The sequence below is a fragment of the Salvelinus alpinus genome, chromosome 30 (genome assembly GCF_045679555.1).
Source record: "Salvelinus alpinus chromosome 30, SLU_Salpinus.1, whole genome shotgun sequence".
Classification (NCBI taxonomy): domain Eukaryota; kingdom Metazoa; phylum Chordata; class Actinopteri; order Salmoniformes; family Salmonidae; genus Salvelinus; species Salvelinus alpinus.
The window spans coordinates 33075105-33092086 of record NC_092115.1 but is presented as its reverse complement, the minus strand read 5'-3'; the positions used below and the strand labels follow the sequence as shown (position 1 = coordinate 33092086).

Here is a 16982-nt window from a genome sequence, read left to right as displayed (position 1 = left end):
ACCCTAGTAAAACTGACTATCCTACCGATCCTCGACTTCGGCGATGTCATTTACAAAATAGCCTCCAACACTCTACTCAGAAAACTGGATGCAGTCTATCACAGCCATCCGTTTTGTCACCAAAGCCCCATATACCACCCACCACTGCGACCTGTATGCTCTAGTCGGCTGGCCCTCGCTACCTATTCGTCGCCAGACCCACTCGCTCCAGGTCATCTATAAGTCTGTGCTAGGTAAAGCTCCGCCTTATCTCAGCTCACTGGTCACGATAACAAGACCCACCCGTAGCACGTGCTCCAGCAGGTATATCTCACTGGTCATTCCCTAAGCCAACATCTCCTTTGGCCGCCTTTCCCTCCAGTTCTCTGCTGCCAGTGACTGGAACGAATTGCAAAAATCGCTGGAGACTTACATTTCCCTCACTAACTTTAAACATCAGCTATCTGAGCAGCTAACCGATCGCTGCAGCTGTACATAGTCCATCTGTAAATAGCCCACCCAATCTACCTACCTCATCCCCATATTGTTTTTATTGACTTTGCTGCTCTTTTGCACACCAGTATCACTACTTACACACCATCATCTGCTCATCATCATCTGCTCATCTATCACTCCAGTGTTAATCTGCTAAATTGTAATTACTTTGATACTATGGCCTATTTATTGCCTTACCTCCTCATGCCATTTGCACACACTGTATATAGACTTTCTTTTTTTTCTATTGTGTTATTGACTCTACGCTTGTTTATTCCATGTGTAACTCTGTGTTGTTGTTTCTGTCGCACTGCTTTGCTTTATCTTGGCCAGGTCGCAGTTGTAAATGAGAACTTGTTCTCAACTAGCCTACCTGGTTAAATAAAGGTGAAAAAGATAAATAAAACAAAAGATGCTCAGCAGGCTCTGCTCACACTGACTGGCCTGAGTTCAAACCACATGACCAACAACATTGGACACTTTATGGAACACAAAGCCTTCACTATCTCATCCTGGAATATCCAAGGCCTGAGGTCATCTGTCATTGGCCTAAAGAGCAGGAACCTGGATTTCATCAAAGAAATTGTAAATACAGACATTGTCATCCTACAAGAAACATAGTATAGAGGAGATGGACCCACTGGTTGCCCTCTGGGTTACAGAGAGCTGGTAGTTCCATCCACCAAACTACCAGATGTGTAACAGGGAAGGGACTCAGGGGGTATGCTAATTTGGTATAGAGCAGACCTAACTCACCCCATGAAATTAATCAAAACAGGAACATTCAAAAGGAAATGATATTAACAAAGAAAAATGTCCTCCTGTGTGCTACCTATATCCCCCCACTAGAATCACCATACTTTAATGAAGACAGCTTCTCCATCCTGGAGGGGGAAATCAATCATTTCCAGGCCCAGGGACATGTACTAATCTGTGGCGACCTAAATGCCAGAACCGGACAAGAACCTGACACCCTCAGCACACAGGGGGACAAACACCTGCCTGGAGGTGACAGCATTCCCTCCCTCATATGCCCCCCTAGGCACAACTATGACAACATAACCAACAAAAACGGGTCACATCTTCTGCAGCTCTGTCACACGCTGGGTATGTACAGTCATGGCCAAAGGTTTTGAGAATGATACAAATATAAATTTACACAAAGTTTGCTGCTTCAGTGACTTTAGATATTTTTGTCAGATGTTACTATGGAATACTGAATTATAATTACAAGCATTTCATAAGTGTCAAATGCGTTTATTGACAATTACATGAGGTTGATGCAAAGAGTCAATATTTGCAGTGTTTACCCTTCTTTTTCAAGACCTCTGCAATCCGCCCTGGCATGCTGTCAATTAACATCCTAACTGATGGCAGCCCATTCTTGCATAATCAATGCTTGGAGTTTGTCAGATTTTGTGGGTGTTTGTTTGTCCACCCGCCTCTAAGATTGACCACAAGTTCTCAATGGGATTAAGGTCTGGGGAGTTTCCTGGCCATGGACCCAAAATATCGATGTTTTGTTCCCCGAGCCACTTAGTTATCACTTTTGCCTTATGGCAAGGTGCTCCATCATGATGGAAAAGGCATTGTTCGTCACCAAACTGTTCCTGGATGGTTGGGAGAAGTTGCTCTCGGAGGATGTGTTGGTACCATTCTTTATTCATAGCTGTGTTCTTAGGCAAAATTGTGAGTGAGCCCACTCCCTTGGCTGAGAAGCAACCCCACACATGAATGGTCTCAGGATGCTTTACTGTTGGCATGACACAGGACTGATGGTAGCGCTCACCTTGTCTTCACAGGACAAGCTTTTTACCAGATGCCCCAAACAATCGGAAAGGGGATTCATCAGAGAAAATGACTTTACCCCAGTCCCCAGCAGTCCAATCTCTGTACCTTTTGCAGAATATCAGTCTGTCCCTGATGTTTTTCCTGGAGAGAAGTGGCTTCTTTGCTGCCCTTCTTGACACCAGGCCATCCTCCAAAAGTATTCGCCTCACTGTGCGTGCAGATGCACTCACACCTGCTTGCTGCCATTCCTGAGCAAGCTCTGTACTGGTGGTGCCCCGATCACGCAGCTGAATCAACTTTAGGAGACGGTCCTGGCGCTTGCTGGACTTTCGCCCTGAAGCCTTCTTCACAACAATTGAACCCCTCTCCTTGAAGTTCTTGATGATCCGCTAAATGGTGGATTTAGGTGCAATCTTACTGGCAGCAATATCCTTGCCTGTGAAGCCCTTTTTGTGCAAAGCAATGATGGCAGAGTGATCTCCAGCCTTGTCCTCGTCAACACTCACACCTGTGTTAACGAGAGAATCACTGACATGATGTCAGCTGGTGCTTTTGTGGCAGGGCTGAAATGCAGTGGAAATGTTTTTTGGGGATTCAGTTCATTTGCATGGCAAAGAGGAACTTTGCAATTAAATGCAATTCATCTGATCACTCTTCATAACATTCTGGAGTATATGCAAATTGCCATCATACAAACTGAGGCAGCAGACTTTGTGAAAATGTATATTTGTGTCATTCTCAAAACTTTTGGCCACGACTGTACATAGTCAATGGTAGGCTTCGAGGGGACTCCTATGGTAGGTACACATATAGCTCATCTCTTGGCAGTAGCACTGTAGACTACTTTATCACTGACCTCAACCAAGAGTCTCCCAGAGCATTCACAGTCAGCCCACTGACACCCCTATCAGATCACAGCAAAATCACAGTCTACTTGAACAGAGAAATATTCAATTACGAGGCATCAAAGCCAAAGGAACTGAGTAGTATTAAGAAATGCTATAGATGGAAGGAATGTAGTGTAGAAACCTACCAAAAAACAATTAGGCAACAACAAATTCAATCCCTTTTAGACAACTTCCTGGACAAAACGTTCCACTGTAATAGTGAAGGTGTAAACTTGGCAGTAGAAAATCTTAACAGTATATTTGACCTCTCAGCTTCCCTATCAAATCTAAATATTTCAAACAGAAAACCGAAGAAAATCAACAACAATGACAAATGGTTTGATGAAGAATGCAAATACCTAAGAAAGAAATTGAGAAACCTGTCCAACCAAAAACATAGAGACCCAGAAAACCTGAGTCTACACCTTCACTATGGTTCATCACTAAAACAATACAGAAATACACTATGGAAAAAGAAGGAACAGCATGTCAGAAATCAGCTCAATGTAACTGAAGAATCCATATACTCTAACCACTTCTGGGAAAATTGGAAAACACTAAACAAACAACAACACAAATAATTATCTATCCAAAATGGAGATGTATGGGTAAACCACTTCTCTAATCTTTTTGGCTCTACAAGTGATCCCTCGCCACTTCGCGGTTCACTTATCGCGGATTCGCTATTTCGCGGATTTTCATAATGCATTTTTTTTTTTTTTTTGGTGCATTGTGCTCTGCATTCTGATTCGCTAAAAACTCACTCCCGCTTCTTGTATCAAAACATGCTACGAATTGTGCTATCATTTTGTCGTCTCGTGCAGTTATGTGTACGTACATAAAACAGCTTGGCAAATTTACATTAAGTTGGCCAAATTATCTTGTAATTTCGAACATCTCCTAAACCCATAATGTCGACGAAACGGCCTACACGTGAGTCACTGTATTTGTATACATGTAATAGTTGCTAATTGTAAAAAAAAAAAAAGTTTTCTATTTCGCGGATTTCACTTATCGCGGGTCATTTTCGGAACGTAAACCCCCGCGATAAACGAGGGATTACTGTATAACAAAGAGCAAAGAGCAAAAACATATACATGATCGAATACAAATCTTAGAATCAACTATTAAAGACTACCAGAACCCACTGGACTATACATACCTTGACCTAAACATCAGCGCCCAAACTTAAGGAAAGCTTTGACTATGTACAGACTCAGTGAGCATTGCCTTGCAATTGAGAAACGCCGCCGTAGGCAAACCTGGCTCTCAAGAGAAGACAGGCTATGTGTACACTGCCCACAAAAACAGGTGGAAACTGAGCTGCACTTCCTAACCTCCTGCCAAATGTATGACCATATTAGAGACACATATTTCCCTCAGATTACACAGATCCACAAAGAATTTGAAAAGAAACCCGATTTGATAAACTCCCATCTACTGGGTGAAATACCACAGTGTGCCTTCACAGCAGCAAGATTTGTGACCTGTTGCCACAAGAAAAGGGCAACCAGTGAAGAACAAACACCATTGTAAATACAACCCATATTTATGTTTATTTATTTTCCCTTTTGTACTTTAACCATTTGCACATCGTTACAACACTGTATATATACATAATATGACATTTGTAATGTCTTTATTCTTTTGGAACTTCAGTGAGTGTAATGTTTACTGTTCATTTGTATTGTTTATTTCACTTTTGTATATTATCTACTTCACTTGTTTTGGAAATGTTATATGTTACCCATGCCAATAAAGCCCCTTGAATTAGAGAGAGAGAGCGAGAGAGAGCGAGAGAGAGCGAGAGAGAGCGAGAGAGAGAGCGAGAGAGAGAGCGAGAGAGAGAGAGAGCGAGAGAGAGGTATGTATGTGTTGGAGGCAGAGTCATTCTCATTAGCCTAGCTGAATCAGTGCTGTGATGCTGCTGTATCGCTGGGTAGGTCAGGAGCCTCTCTCTGCGTTGCTCGGCTGAGCATTGTTTGGGCTGCTGTACAGCATGTATGTACAGTAATTACCCTTATCTCTGATCCCATCTTGTGTGTCATCATTGCCCTCCCATCCTAATCCTGTCCACCATTATCTACATCATCAACTCCAATCAGATGCTGTCGTCTGTGTACATTTACAATTTACACTGCAGGCGGTAGGCACCAGGCACCAGACATGCAACAAGGACAGTCACATTTGCATCTACCTAAGCCAGAGATGCATTGTGATATGATAACTCAATGACACTTGTTGTGTTCCAAAGGTCAACACGTGTCATCAGTTGAGTAAGATGTCAAGAAAAAATACATAACACTAGTCGCCATGGCAGACCAATTTGCTCCAATTATCTTTGCAAAATGCTGAGGGATTGAAAGCTATTCAACTCAAAATGTAGCTACCTCTTCATTTGAAGTCTTGAAATCCATGTGCTACGGCACAGTGAGGGAATCTGCCCTGGAGAAAAGAAAGAAGAGGAAAGGAAATTGAATTAGCTTCCTGAACAAAATACCTAGCAGTTAGTTAGGGACATGGTTCTTCTCATTTCTAGTAATAACACAGATTGATCAAGCTCTTCGTGATGGTGTATTCCTTTACACTTAATATAAACACAAAACCCACCGGCATGGTCTGCCTATTTTCATTACTGTCATGTCATAGGATTGAACAATTTGAATCCAGAGTAATAGATTTGCATTGCAATTTCACTTCTTTCTAGCAGAATCCTGTGCAGAACCCCATGGATTAATCAGGGAGGAAACCAAAGACCATTAAATGTCTATGAATAATTCATAAGCTGAAGGTGAGAACCTAAGTATCTACAGATGTAAAATCTTAATTTGATTACCCTGTTGCAGGAGAACTGTCCATCAACACAAGAAATGTTATGTATTTGAGGTTTAAAAAGTCTTCTGAAGTTTGTAATTTGACATTTCAGACTTGATTTCCCCTTAGGAACAATGTATCAACTGCCAAAAAAAAATCCATTCATTATAATCCACATAATAATTCACATTTCCTGCTGCTGCATGATTATTTTCCTGCTGTAGAAAACTGGCTCAAATTAAGATCTTAATCTGTACCATGATTAATGTTTTAATATGGAATCCATTGCTCCTGACTGACTGTGTTACCATATCTGTTACTGTGTTACAGCAGGACTAATAATTAAAACAGTGAGACACGCAACAACCAAAGCTGATGGACACATGTCTCTGGAGTAGCCCAGTAGTACTGCAGTATTAAAACATGCTACAGCTGAAGCTGTTGAAGACAAGTCACAGATGAAGGCGTAGTACAGTTCTGTTCTTTAGTAGTAATAGAGGTGGTTTGAGACAGAGCCATAAATAAATGGCTATGGTTTGGGATGAGGATAAATATAAACATATGCTTCCCTTGTCCTCAACCTTGTAGTAAACAAACTGCTGTCCTTGAAAATGAATGAATTATACTAAAACAACATTGTGCTTGTGCTTTTAGTCTCACCTCAGTAGAAAGGCCCCCGGCTCTTTGTCTGTAGAGGTCTAGCCATGAATCAGGCAGGTGAGCACTGATTCTACCTGTGGCAGAGGAGCTTCCCTGGGCATGGCCGTGGGGTGACGCAGGCTCTCACTTGGAGCTGGTGGTGGAGCCTGGCCTACGGTGGGCTTGGTTTTGGACCACTCTGGCCACTGGCTGGCCTGGTGTATGGGCTGTTGTTATGGCCAGGTTGTTGTGGCCAAGGTGCTGTCCCAATCCTTATGGTGGTTAGGGAGGGTGTCTGATGGCGGACTCAGGAGCAGTTCCACTCAGATCCAGACTCAAAGGACCACAAGAGCTGAGATTAGAAAAAGACATAACATTTGAGTCAGTCTGCGAAGTAGTGGGAAACTAGACCATGAGGCTATAAATGGCTAATCCCCCAAAAGTATATCACAGTAATAACCCATATGGTTTGTGCCTGGTGCAACACAGATGGTGTTCTTTAATGGAAGCCTCTCAAACATAATCCAGGTAGAAGCAGGAATTCCCCAGGGTATCTGTTTAGGCGCCTCAATATTTACTAACGACATGCCACTGGCTTTGAGTAAGGCCAGTGTGTCTATGTATGCGGATGACTCAACACTATACACGTCAGCTACTACAGCAACTGAAATGACTGAAACACTTAACAAAGAGTTGCAGTTAGTTTCGGAATAGGTAGCAAGGAATAAGTTAGACCTAAATATAAGTAAAAGCATTGTATTTGAGACAAATCATTCACTAAACCCTAAACCTCAACTACATCTTGTAATGAATAATGTGGAAATTTAGCAAGTTGAGGTGACTAAACTACTTGGAATAACCCTGGATTGTAAACTATCATGGTCAAAACATATTGATAGTAGCTAAAATGGGGAGAAGTCTGTCCATAATAAAGCTCTACCTTCTTAACAGCACTATCAACAAGGCAGGTACTACAGGCCCTGGTTTCTACCTTCTTAACAACACTATCAACAAGGCAGGTACTACAGGCCCTGGTTTCTACCTTCTTAACAACACTATCAACAAGGCAGGTACTACAGGCCCTGGTTTCTACCTTCTTAACAGCACTATCAACAAGGCAGGTACTACAGGCCCTGGTTTCTACCTTCTTAACAGCACTATCAACAAGGCAGGTACTACAGGCCCTGTTTTCTACCTTCTTAACAGCACTATCAACAAGGCAGGTACTACAGGCCTTGGTTTTGTCGCACCTAGACTACTGTTCAGTCGTATGATCAGGTGCCACAAAGAGGGACTTGGGAAAATTGCAGTTGCCTCAGAACAGGGCAGCACGGCTGGCCCTTAAAAGTTCACGCATGCATGGCAATCTCTCATGGCTCAACGTGGAAGAGAGATTGACTTCCTCATTACTTGTTTTTGTAAGAGGTGTTGACATGCTGAACGGACACCCATGCATACCCCACAAGACATGGCACCAGAGGTCTCTTCATAGTCGCCAAGTCCAGAACAGACTATGGGAGGCGCACAGTACTACATGGAACGTTGTTCCACATCAGGTAACTGATGCAAGCAGTAGAATCAGATTTAAAAAGCAGGTAAAAATACACCTTATGGAACAAAGGGGACTGTGAAGTAACACAAACATAGGCATACAAACACATGATAACATACACATTGTACACGTACGGACACATGGATTTTGCGTTGTAGGTATGTGGTAGTGGAGTATGGGCCCGAGGGAACACACTTAGTCTGTTGTGAATTCTGTAATGAATGTATTGTAATGTTTTTAAAATTGTATAACTGGATTAATTCTACTGGACCCCAGGAATGGGGATCCATAATAAATACAAATAAAAGTTATATTTCATATTTAGAGAGCCCCCAATCATGGCACAAAAACACTTTACAGCGCAAAAATACTGATGACGACAAATTCTCAATGTGATCTAATGATTTGTATTCCATACCAGTTCATGGGTAAGGGGTAAGAAATCACAGAGAGAATTTGTTTGACAAGCGCAGAGGTTGAATTTCAGAAAACAGTTCGCTACAAAGCGGTGAGAAGTCTCAACTACTGCAGGTTGTAGGCACCTGTGGGTCTAATATAAATACCTTGCAGCAACTAGATGGCAATTTTACATGAAGTAAAATTGTGGGACTTGCTTTACCTGTTTAAAATGATTTTTGTGGTAGTTGAAGAAGGACATTTTTTTTTTTTTAAGCAGTCAAAGTAAAAGAAAAACTTAAAGCAGTCAAAAATATAGTCAAAGTTAAATGTAATTAAATAATTGGTCAGATTACTTTGATATACTACTATATCAACCTTATTACTTTGGATTGTGGGGCAGTTAGATCACACATTTCATCAGAAATAACAACACTCGGACTACTACACTGTTATACACTCTCCTACTAGAATACCACAGCATATGCATTGTCAAAGTTTTAAATAAATGAAATAGTTTTTCACAACGTATTTGGATGACAGCGGGGTGTTCATGAAGTCCTCTTGAGGGGGATCCGTGGGAAGAGGGACCCACTGACCAGAAAGGGGGAACTCCTTCCCTCGGAGCACGTCTGCCCCAAGGTGAGACACACAAGTTAACTGAGCATAGCATACGGTGCATTCAAAAGTATTCAGACCCCTTGACATTTTCCACATTTTGTTACGTTACAGCCTTATTCTAAAATGGAATAAATAAAAAAAATCCTCATCAATCTACTGTCACACCCTGGCCTTAGTTATCTTTGTTTTCATTATTATTTTAGTTAGGTCAGGGTGTGACATGGGGAAGGTATGTGTTTTGGTTTGTCTAGGGGTTTGTACGTTTAATGGGTCAGAGTCTTGTCTAGGTGTTTGTATGTCTATGGCTGCCTAGATTGGTTCTCAATTAGAGGCAGCTGTGGTTTATTGTCTCTGATTGAGAGCCATATTTAAGGCAGTCATAGGCATTTGGGTTTTGTGGGTAATTGTCTATGTATAACGTTTGTAGCTTTTGTTGTGCACTTACGTTTGTAGCTTCACGGTCGTTTGTTGTTTTGTTTCGTTTTTGTTATAGTGTTCGTTTCGTGTTTTTCTCTTCTCTAAATAAAAGGAGATGTATTTTTAACACGCTGCGCCTTGGTCCTCTCTCTCACCGCAAGACGATCGTGACAGAATTACCCACCATAACGGGACCAAGCAGCGTGTAAAGCAGCAACGGGAGCAGCGCATAAAGGATTCATGGACATGGGAGGAGATATTGGATGGAAAGGGACCTTGGGCTCAACCTGGAGAATATCGCCGCCCTCGTGAAGAGCTGGAGGCAGCTAAAGCCGAGAGGCGGCGGTATGAGGAGGTAGCAGGGAAACAGGAGCAAAGACAGGACTACACTACGTGGGAGGAGATCGACAGGTGGGCGATAGACCCAGGGAGAATGCCGGAGCCCGCCTGGGATTCTCTGGCGCAGTGCGAGGAGGGATACCGGCGAATGGAGGCAGCACGACGACGCGGTAGGAAGCCTGTGAGTCAGCCCCAAAAATTTCTTGGGGGGGGGCTAAAAGGGAGTGTGGCGAAGTCAGGTAGGAGACCTGCGCCTACTCCCTGTACTTACCGTGGAGAGCGAGAGTACGGGCAGACACCGTGTTACGCAGTAGAGCGCATGGTGTCTCCTGTACGTGTTCATAGCCCGGTGCGGGTTATTCCACCTCCCCGCACTGGCAGGGCTAGATTGGGCATTGAGCCAGGTGCCATGAAGCCGGCTCAATGCGTCTGGTCTCCAGTGCGTCTCCTCGGGCCGGCATACATGGCACCAGCCTTACGCATGGTGTCCCCGGTTCGCCTACATAGCCCGGTGCGGGTTATTCCACCTCCCCGCACTGGTCGGGCGACGGGGAGCATACAACCAGGTAAGGTTGGGCAGGCTCAGTGCTCAAGGGAGCCAGTACGCCTGCACGGTCCGGTATTTCCGGCGCCACCTCCCCGCCCCAGCCCAGTACCACCAGTGCCTACACCACGCACCAGGCTTCCTGTGCGTCTCTAGAGCCCTGTTCCTCCTCCACGCCCTAACCCTGTGGTGCGTGTCTCCAGCCCGGTACCACCAGTTCCGGCACCACGCACCAAGCTTCCTATGCGTCTCCAGAGCCCTGTTCCTCCTCCACGCACTAGCCCTATGGTGCGTGTCTCCAGCCCATTACCACCAGTGCCTACACCACGCACCAAGCCTCCTGTGTGTCCCCAGAGTCCTGTGCGTCCTGTTGCTGCTCCCCGCACTAGCCCTGAGATGCGTGTCCCCAGCCCGGTACCACCAGTGCCGGCACCACGCACTAGGCCTAATGTGCGTCTCCAGGGTCCAGTATGCCCTGTTCCTTCTCCCCGCACTAGCCCTGAGATGCGTGTCCCCAGCCCGGTACCACCAGTGCCGGCACCACGCACTAGGCCTAATGTGCGTCTCCAGGGTCCAGTATGCCCTGTTCCTTCTCCCCGCACTAGCCTGAAGGTGCGTGTCCTTAGCCCGGTACCACCAGTTCCGGCACCAGGCACCAGGCATACAGTGTGCCTCAGCCGGCCAGAGCTGCCCGTCTGCCAAGCACCGTCAGAGCTGCCCGTCTGCCAAGCACCGTCAGAGCTGCCCGTCTGCCAAGCACCGTCAGAGCTGCCCGTCTGCCAAGCACCGTCTGAGCTGCCCGTCTGCCAAGCACCGTCTGAGCTGCCCGTCTGCCAAGCACCGTCTGAGCTGCCCGTCTGCCAAGCACCGTCTGAGCTGCCCGTCTGCCAAGCACCGTCTGAGCTGCCCGTCTGCCAAGCACCGTCTGAGCTGCCCGTCTGCCAAGCACCGTCAGAGCTGCCCGTCTGTCCCGAGCCGTCAGAGCTGCCCGTCTGTCCCGAGCCGCTAGAGCCACCCGTCTGTCCCGAGCCGCTAGAGCCGTTCGCCAGACAAGATCAGCCAGAGCCGTCCGCCAGACAGGATCAGCCAGAGCCGTCCGCCAGACAGGATCAGCCAGAGCCGTCCGCCAGACAGGATCAGCCCGAGCCGTCCGCCAGACAGGATCAGCCCGAGCCGTCCGCCAGACAGGATCAGCCCGAGCCGTCCGCCAGACAGGATCAGCCCGAGCCGTCCGCCAGACAGGATCAGCCAGAGCCGTCCGCCTGCCATGAGCAGCCAGAGCCGTCCGCCAGCCATGAGCAGCCAGAGCCGTCCGCCAGCCATGAGCAGCCAGAGTCGCCCGCCAGCCACGAGCAGCCAGAGTCGCCAGCCAGCCATGAGCAGCCAGAGTCGCCAGCCAGCCATGAGCAGCCAGAGTCGCCAGCCAGCCATGAGCAGCCAGAGTCGCCAGCCAGCCATGAGCAGCCAGAGTCGCCAGCCAGCCAGGATCTTCCAAAGCCGCCAGTCAGCCAGGATCTACCAGAGCCACCAAAGCGGGTATTGACAATGGTGGAGTGGGGGCCACGTCCCGCACCCGAGCCGCCGCCGTAATAAGGCCCACCCCGGACCCTCCCCTTCAATGTCAGGTTGTGCGGTCGGAGTCCGCACCTTTGGGGGGGGTACTGTCACACCCTGGCCTTAGTTATCTTTGTTTTCATTATTATTTTAGTTAGGTCAGGGTGTGACATGGGGAAGGTATGTGTTTTGGTTTGTCTAGGGGTTTGTACGTTTAATGGGTCAGAGTCTTGTCTAGGTGTTTGTATGTCTATGGCTGCCTAGATTGGTTCTCAATTAGAGGCAGCTGTGGTTTATTGTCTCTGATTGAGAGCCATATTTAAGGCAGCCATAGGCATTTGGGTTTTGTGGGTAATTGTCTATGTATAACGTTTGTAGCTTTTGTTGTGCACTTACGTTTGTAGCTTCACGGTCGTTTGTTGTTTTGTTTCGTTTTTGTTATAGTGTTCGTTTCGTGTTTTTCTCTTCTCTAAATAAAAGGAGATGTATTTTTCACACGCTGCGCATTGGTCCTCTCTCTCACCGCAAGACGATCGTGACATCTACACACAATAGCCCTTTTTGTTTTTACATGTTTCAGTTTGCCCCTGTTTTCTCAGGTTTTAGCAGTCAAAATCACCCTTACATGTATATGTAACGGTTGTGAAATGGCTAGCTAGTTAGCGGGTACGCGCTAATAGCATTTCAATCGGTTACGTCACTTGCTCTGAGACCTGAAGTAGGGTTTCCCCTTGCTCTGCAAGGGCCCTGGCTTTTGTGGAGCGATGGGTAACGACGCTTCGTGGGTGTCAGTTGTTGATGTGTGCAGAGGGTCCCTGGTTCGCGCCCGAGGTCAGGGCGAGGGGACGGTTTAAAGTTAAACTGTTACATATACGGGTTGAAAATGGCAGATTTAGACACTGATAAAAACCTAAATTGGAACGCAGTGGCTGTACAATAACATGCTATAGGACTTCAGACCTTAGGCTCTGCGCTTCACAGCGCTAAACTATATGGATTTTAACTTACAGTTGTTCTGAACCTGAGAAGTTGGCCCCATCCCTCCCATTAATTGGGCAACTTTTGCACATTTTTATTGACCGAGTGAGGGAAATGCTGTAAATGAAAAGGACTCTATGTATTTCTATAGATGAGACGTTGAAGATTATTGTAAATACAGCTTTGATGTCATACAAGCAAGCCACACACTTGTGAGTCCAAATGTGCACTTCACATTTCCATATCATAAAGCTCACTTTGGCTTCATACCCTGGGTTTTTCTGAACAGAATGAGCATGTGTTTGTCAACTGTGAAGAAAATTCACGGCAGCACATGTCCCTGAATGCACTCATGACTCCTTTCTATGCGCACCAAAATGATGATCTGTTTCCCTGAATTGCTTCCCTGAATTGCATCGTATTTTATAACTTAGCTAGTCATGTTGGCAATAGAGCTAGCAACATGCATGCCCCTCCCACCTGAGGGTCTGTCTTTTTCAACCATCTATTTCCTGTGTTTGAGGTGTGCAAAATCCAATTGTCACTTAAATCTCCCTGGATTGATTGCTTTCATTTTACTCCTGCGACTCTTTCATACTCTTTCTTGTCACTGTCGTTTTTTCCTGTTAATGTTTTGACCACGGAAATGTTTGTAAAGACCTGTCCAACACATCTCGGCAATGGCTGAAAAGGGCTCAATGGGATACTGTATATTGTCTTTTCGTTAAAGCTATAAGAACGTTAAAGTTTAGTCTGGGATTCAACCAATATCCCCTCAAATTTATTTGGACACTGAGCAAATTTCAGGTCTTGTGAGCAGAAACTTGAACATTGTGAGAATTCTGTGCAACTTCCAGCTCACATTAACAGTTTTAGACTGTAGCCAATAGGCTATTGTGTCTATTTGAGCATAATGTAGGCCTATCAGAATGGCCTACCAACAAAGCCAATGGAGCAAATCCCATAACATTGTCACATGGAAATAGCTTTTGATTTTTAATGATATAGTGTACAGTAACCTACATATGTGGTCTGTAGATTTATTTGATCAGATTAATAAGTTAGCTGTCTACCTTTGATAAGCAGCTAGCTAGTTAGCTACCATGCCAAAGTGTTTCTAAACTAATATCTGACTAACTCGGAAATATGAAGCTATTTCAGAATGAAAGTTAACTGGCTAGCGTATCGTGCTTTGTGACATTATGTTAGCTAGCTATGCACTAGTTCTTTCGTGAGCTGGCTACTCATTCTAAATAGTACAATCTAATCTGACAAGAACAGTGGCAGCGTGTGCAGCAGTGGTCATTTGGTTTTTGACATGAAAAGTAAAATAGGTGGTAAAGCAAATGAGATGGCTCCGACAGAGAGGGCTGCCTCGCTTACAGTCCCTAGGAAACTTTGCAATAAAATAACAGACATTTCCAGCTACAATGGTCATTTACAACATTAAGAATGTCTACACTGTATTTCGGATCAATTTGATGTTATTTTAATGGACAAAAAAATTGCTTTTCTTTCAAAAACAAGGACATTTCTAAGTGACCCCAAACTTTTGAACGGTAGTGTATACATTCTTATTCCATTAATTTATTTAGATTTGTTTGTATTAGGTAGTTTTTGTGGAATTGTTAAATATTGCTGCACTGTCGGAACTAGAAGCACAAGCATTTCTCTACACTCCAATAACATCTGCTAACCGTGTGTATGTGACCACTACAATTTGATTTGAGGTGTATTTACGCTGTTGTTCAAATGCACAGATCGGTTTATATATCTTCTCAAAGAAACCATGGGTAGTTCAAAAACTTGCCATCATATTTCTGTCATGCTGCTTTGTTGACATCTCCAACCACCTCGCGCCCCGGGTATTCAGTCAATCAGCGACCGCCGTTGGTTGTGTTCCAAACAAAACAACTACAAGTGTGCTCGCTCTAGTTCCTCAATGGCACATCTAGGAGAGCTCAAAAAAGCACCTTATAGTTGAAGACTTTTTTTTTTGTCATAAAAGTGCATTGAAATTACTTAGGAACTGTGCACACTTTGGAGACAACAGTTAGTCCCCTCAGTCTTTTTTTGTCTTATGTTGCAACTACAACACATTTTCCAGGAATATTCTTATCATGTTACTGAATGTATCCTGAGTTTATTCAGATTTTGTTATCAAGAAATGCAGCGAAAAGTACAATAAATGTAAAATGCACATGAACGACATAGTGTAATGTTTGGATTCAGTCTTGTGTGACAGTGAAGTGTTGTGTCCTCACTTTGGTCTAATCAATTTACAATCATATCCAAACTGTTCCCTTTCAATTGCTACCATGGTTATGCATATGTTTTTAACATTTCTTCTGTAAGAAACATTTTCATCTAGCACTATAACGTACAGGCCACTACAAGTGTAAATGGTTAAACCACATCAGGAGACCACTCTCGAGGTCTGTGAAAAATAGAAGACATGTGGATTTATGGTGTAGTTACCCTTTAATGCAAGTGTGCACCAGCAAGAGACCATTGTTTGTTTAGCAATGTTTCTGTAGAGCTCATGTGGTTGCAGAGTTTGCAAAACAAGTGGCCACTGGATTGATGCAAATAATCATGATATCATTCTGCCAGGTAGGCATAGCTTACATTTTGGGGGGTGGAAAGCCTTTGAATCTCTACCAGAAGGTCACCATTAGCATAATCCCTAACAGCTACACAAAGTGTAGACATACGCACCAATTACACTCACACACACACATTCCTGTGCTGTTTCAAGAAAGTTGAAGGAAAATACATATAACTGTCTTATGATTAACTAGGGCAAACAGTTGATTTAGTTGATTTGCTTTCCTTTTTGGCATATTTCTGAAATCGGTTTAACATTTTCACACGTACCAACACACCAGGTGTGATCATTCTACAGTGGTCCCTGTAGTGTACGATCAAACCGGTGTGATTAGAACGAGTATTTAGGACGTTCAGTTTCGAATGATGCAACAATCAGCATTTGGGCTGGCCACACTGATTTTTCAGAAACATTTTGCACAAACACAGTCCTTACAAAGTTATGTCCAGAATGTGAGCAGTTTATTTTTGGATGCAATGTTCAGATGTTCACAGAAGTAGCTACAGCATAACACAATCATCCAATCCGGAAAATGTAGAATACATTTGTCCTAGCGCTAACTGAGGAAAGATCGACATAACACAAGCGGTCATACTTTTATAACTCCCGGCTGACATAAACGACTATATTAATTAGCTGATAGCAATTACTAGTTATAATTAATCACATTAATTGAGTAAAACACTTTCTAGAAATCGCAGCTGTAATACAACGATGGGTAGTTTGTGCGCGCCGCCATGATTGTTTTTTTCCCCGCGTCAACCAAAGATAATAAGAGGAGACAAGATGAGTTTGGTCTGTTTATAGTTTGCATGTTGAAGGGGGGGGGTGTCGTCTACGATCATCCACTTCACTTCCATCACTTCCGAAAGTTTACCCGAAAGAGGAGTGAACCATTCATTCACCTCATTATAACATCTTTGGTCTGGCAGATTATGTGACACCCAGAATACATTGTATAATGTCAACAAACATGGCGCCACACGTAGCTGGCAAATAGCTTAACTCATTATAATCAGTACAACCTTCAAAAAAGTATTTTACAAACATCATAGGTGTCCATTACAATATATGCAATAATCGGAATGCATTATTTGTCAACAGTAATTGAAAACGTGAAAAAAAATGTAAATACATTATGCTCCATACATACATGCATACGTATACAGTTGAAGTCGGAAGTTTACATACACCTTAGCCAAATAGATTAAACAAATTTTTTCACAATTCCTGACATTTAAAAAAATTCCCTGTCTTAGGTCAGTTAGGATCACCACTTTATTTTAAGAATGTGAAATGGCAGAATAATAGTAGAGAGAATGATTTATTTCAGCTTTTATTTCTTTCATCACATTCCCAGTGGGTCAG

At 44.1% G+C, this 16982-nt stretch overlaps 1 protein-coding gene across 1 annotated transcript in view; it reads right to left on the bottom strand.

Moving 5' to 3' along the window:
- LOC139559947 (gamma-1-syntrophin-like) overlaps positions 1 to 16982 on the bottom strand; it is a 63620-nt gene that overhangs the window by 27273 nt on the left and 19365 nt on the right. The window contains exons 2-3 of the mRNA XM_071376425.1: positions 6627 to 6957; positions 5543 to 5597 (exon numbers count right to left, since the gene is read on the bottom strand). Coding sequence (XP_071232526.1) covers positions 5543 to 5569 — 27 coding nt within the window. The 5' untranslated portion in view covers positions 5570 to 5597; positions 6627 to 6957. The remainder of the gene's footprint in view (positions 1 to 5542; positions 5598 to 6626; positions 6958 to 16982) is intronic.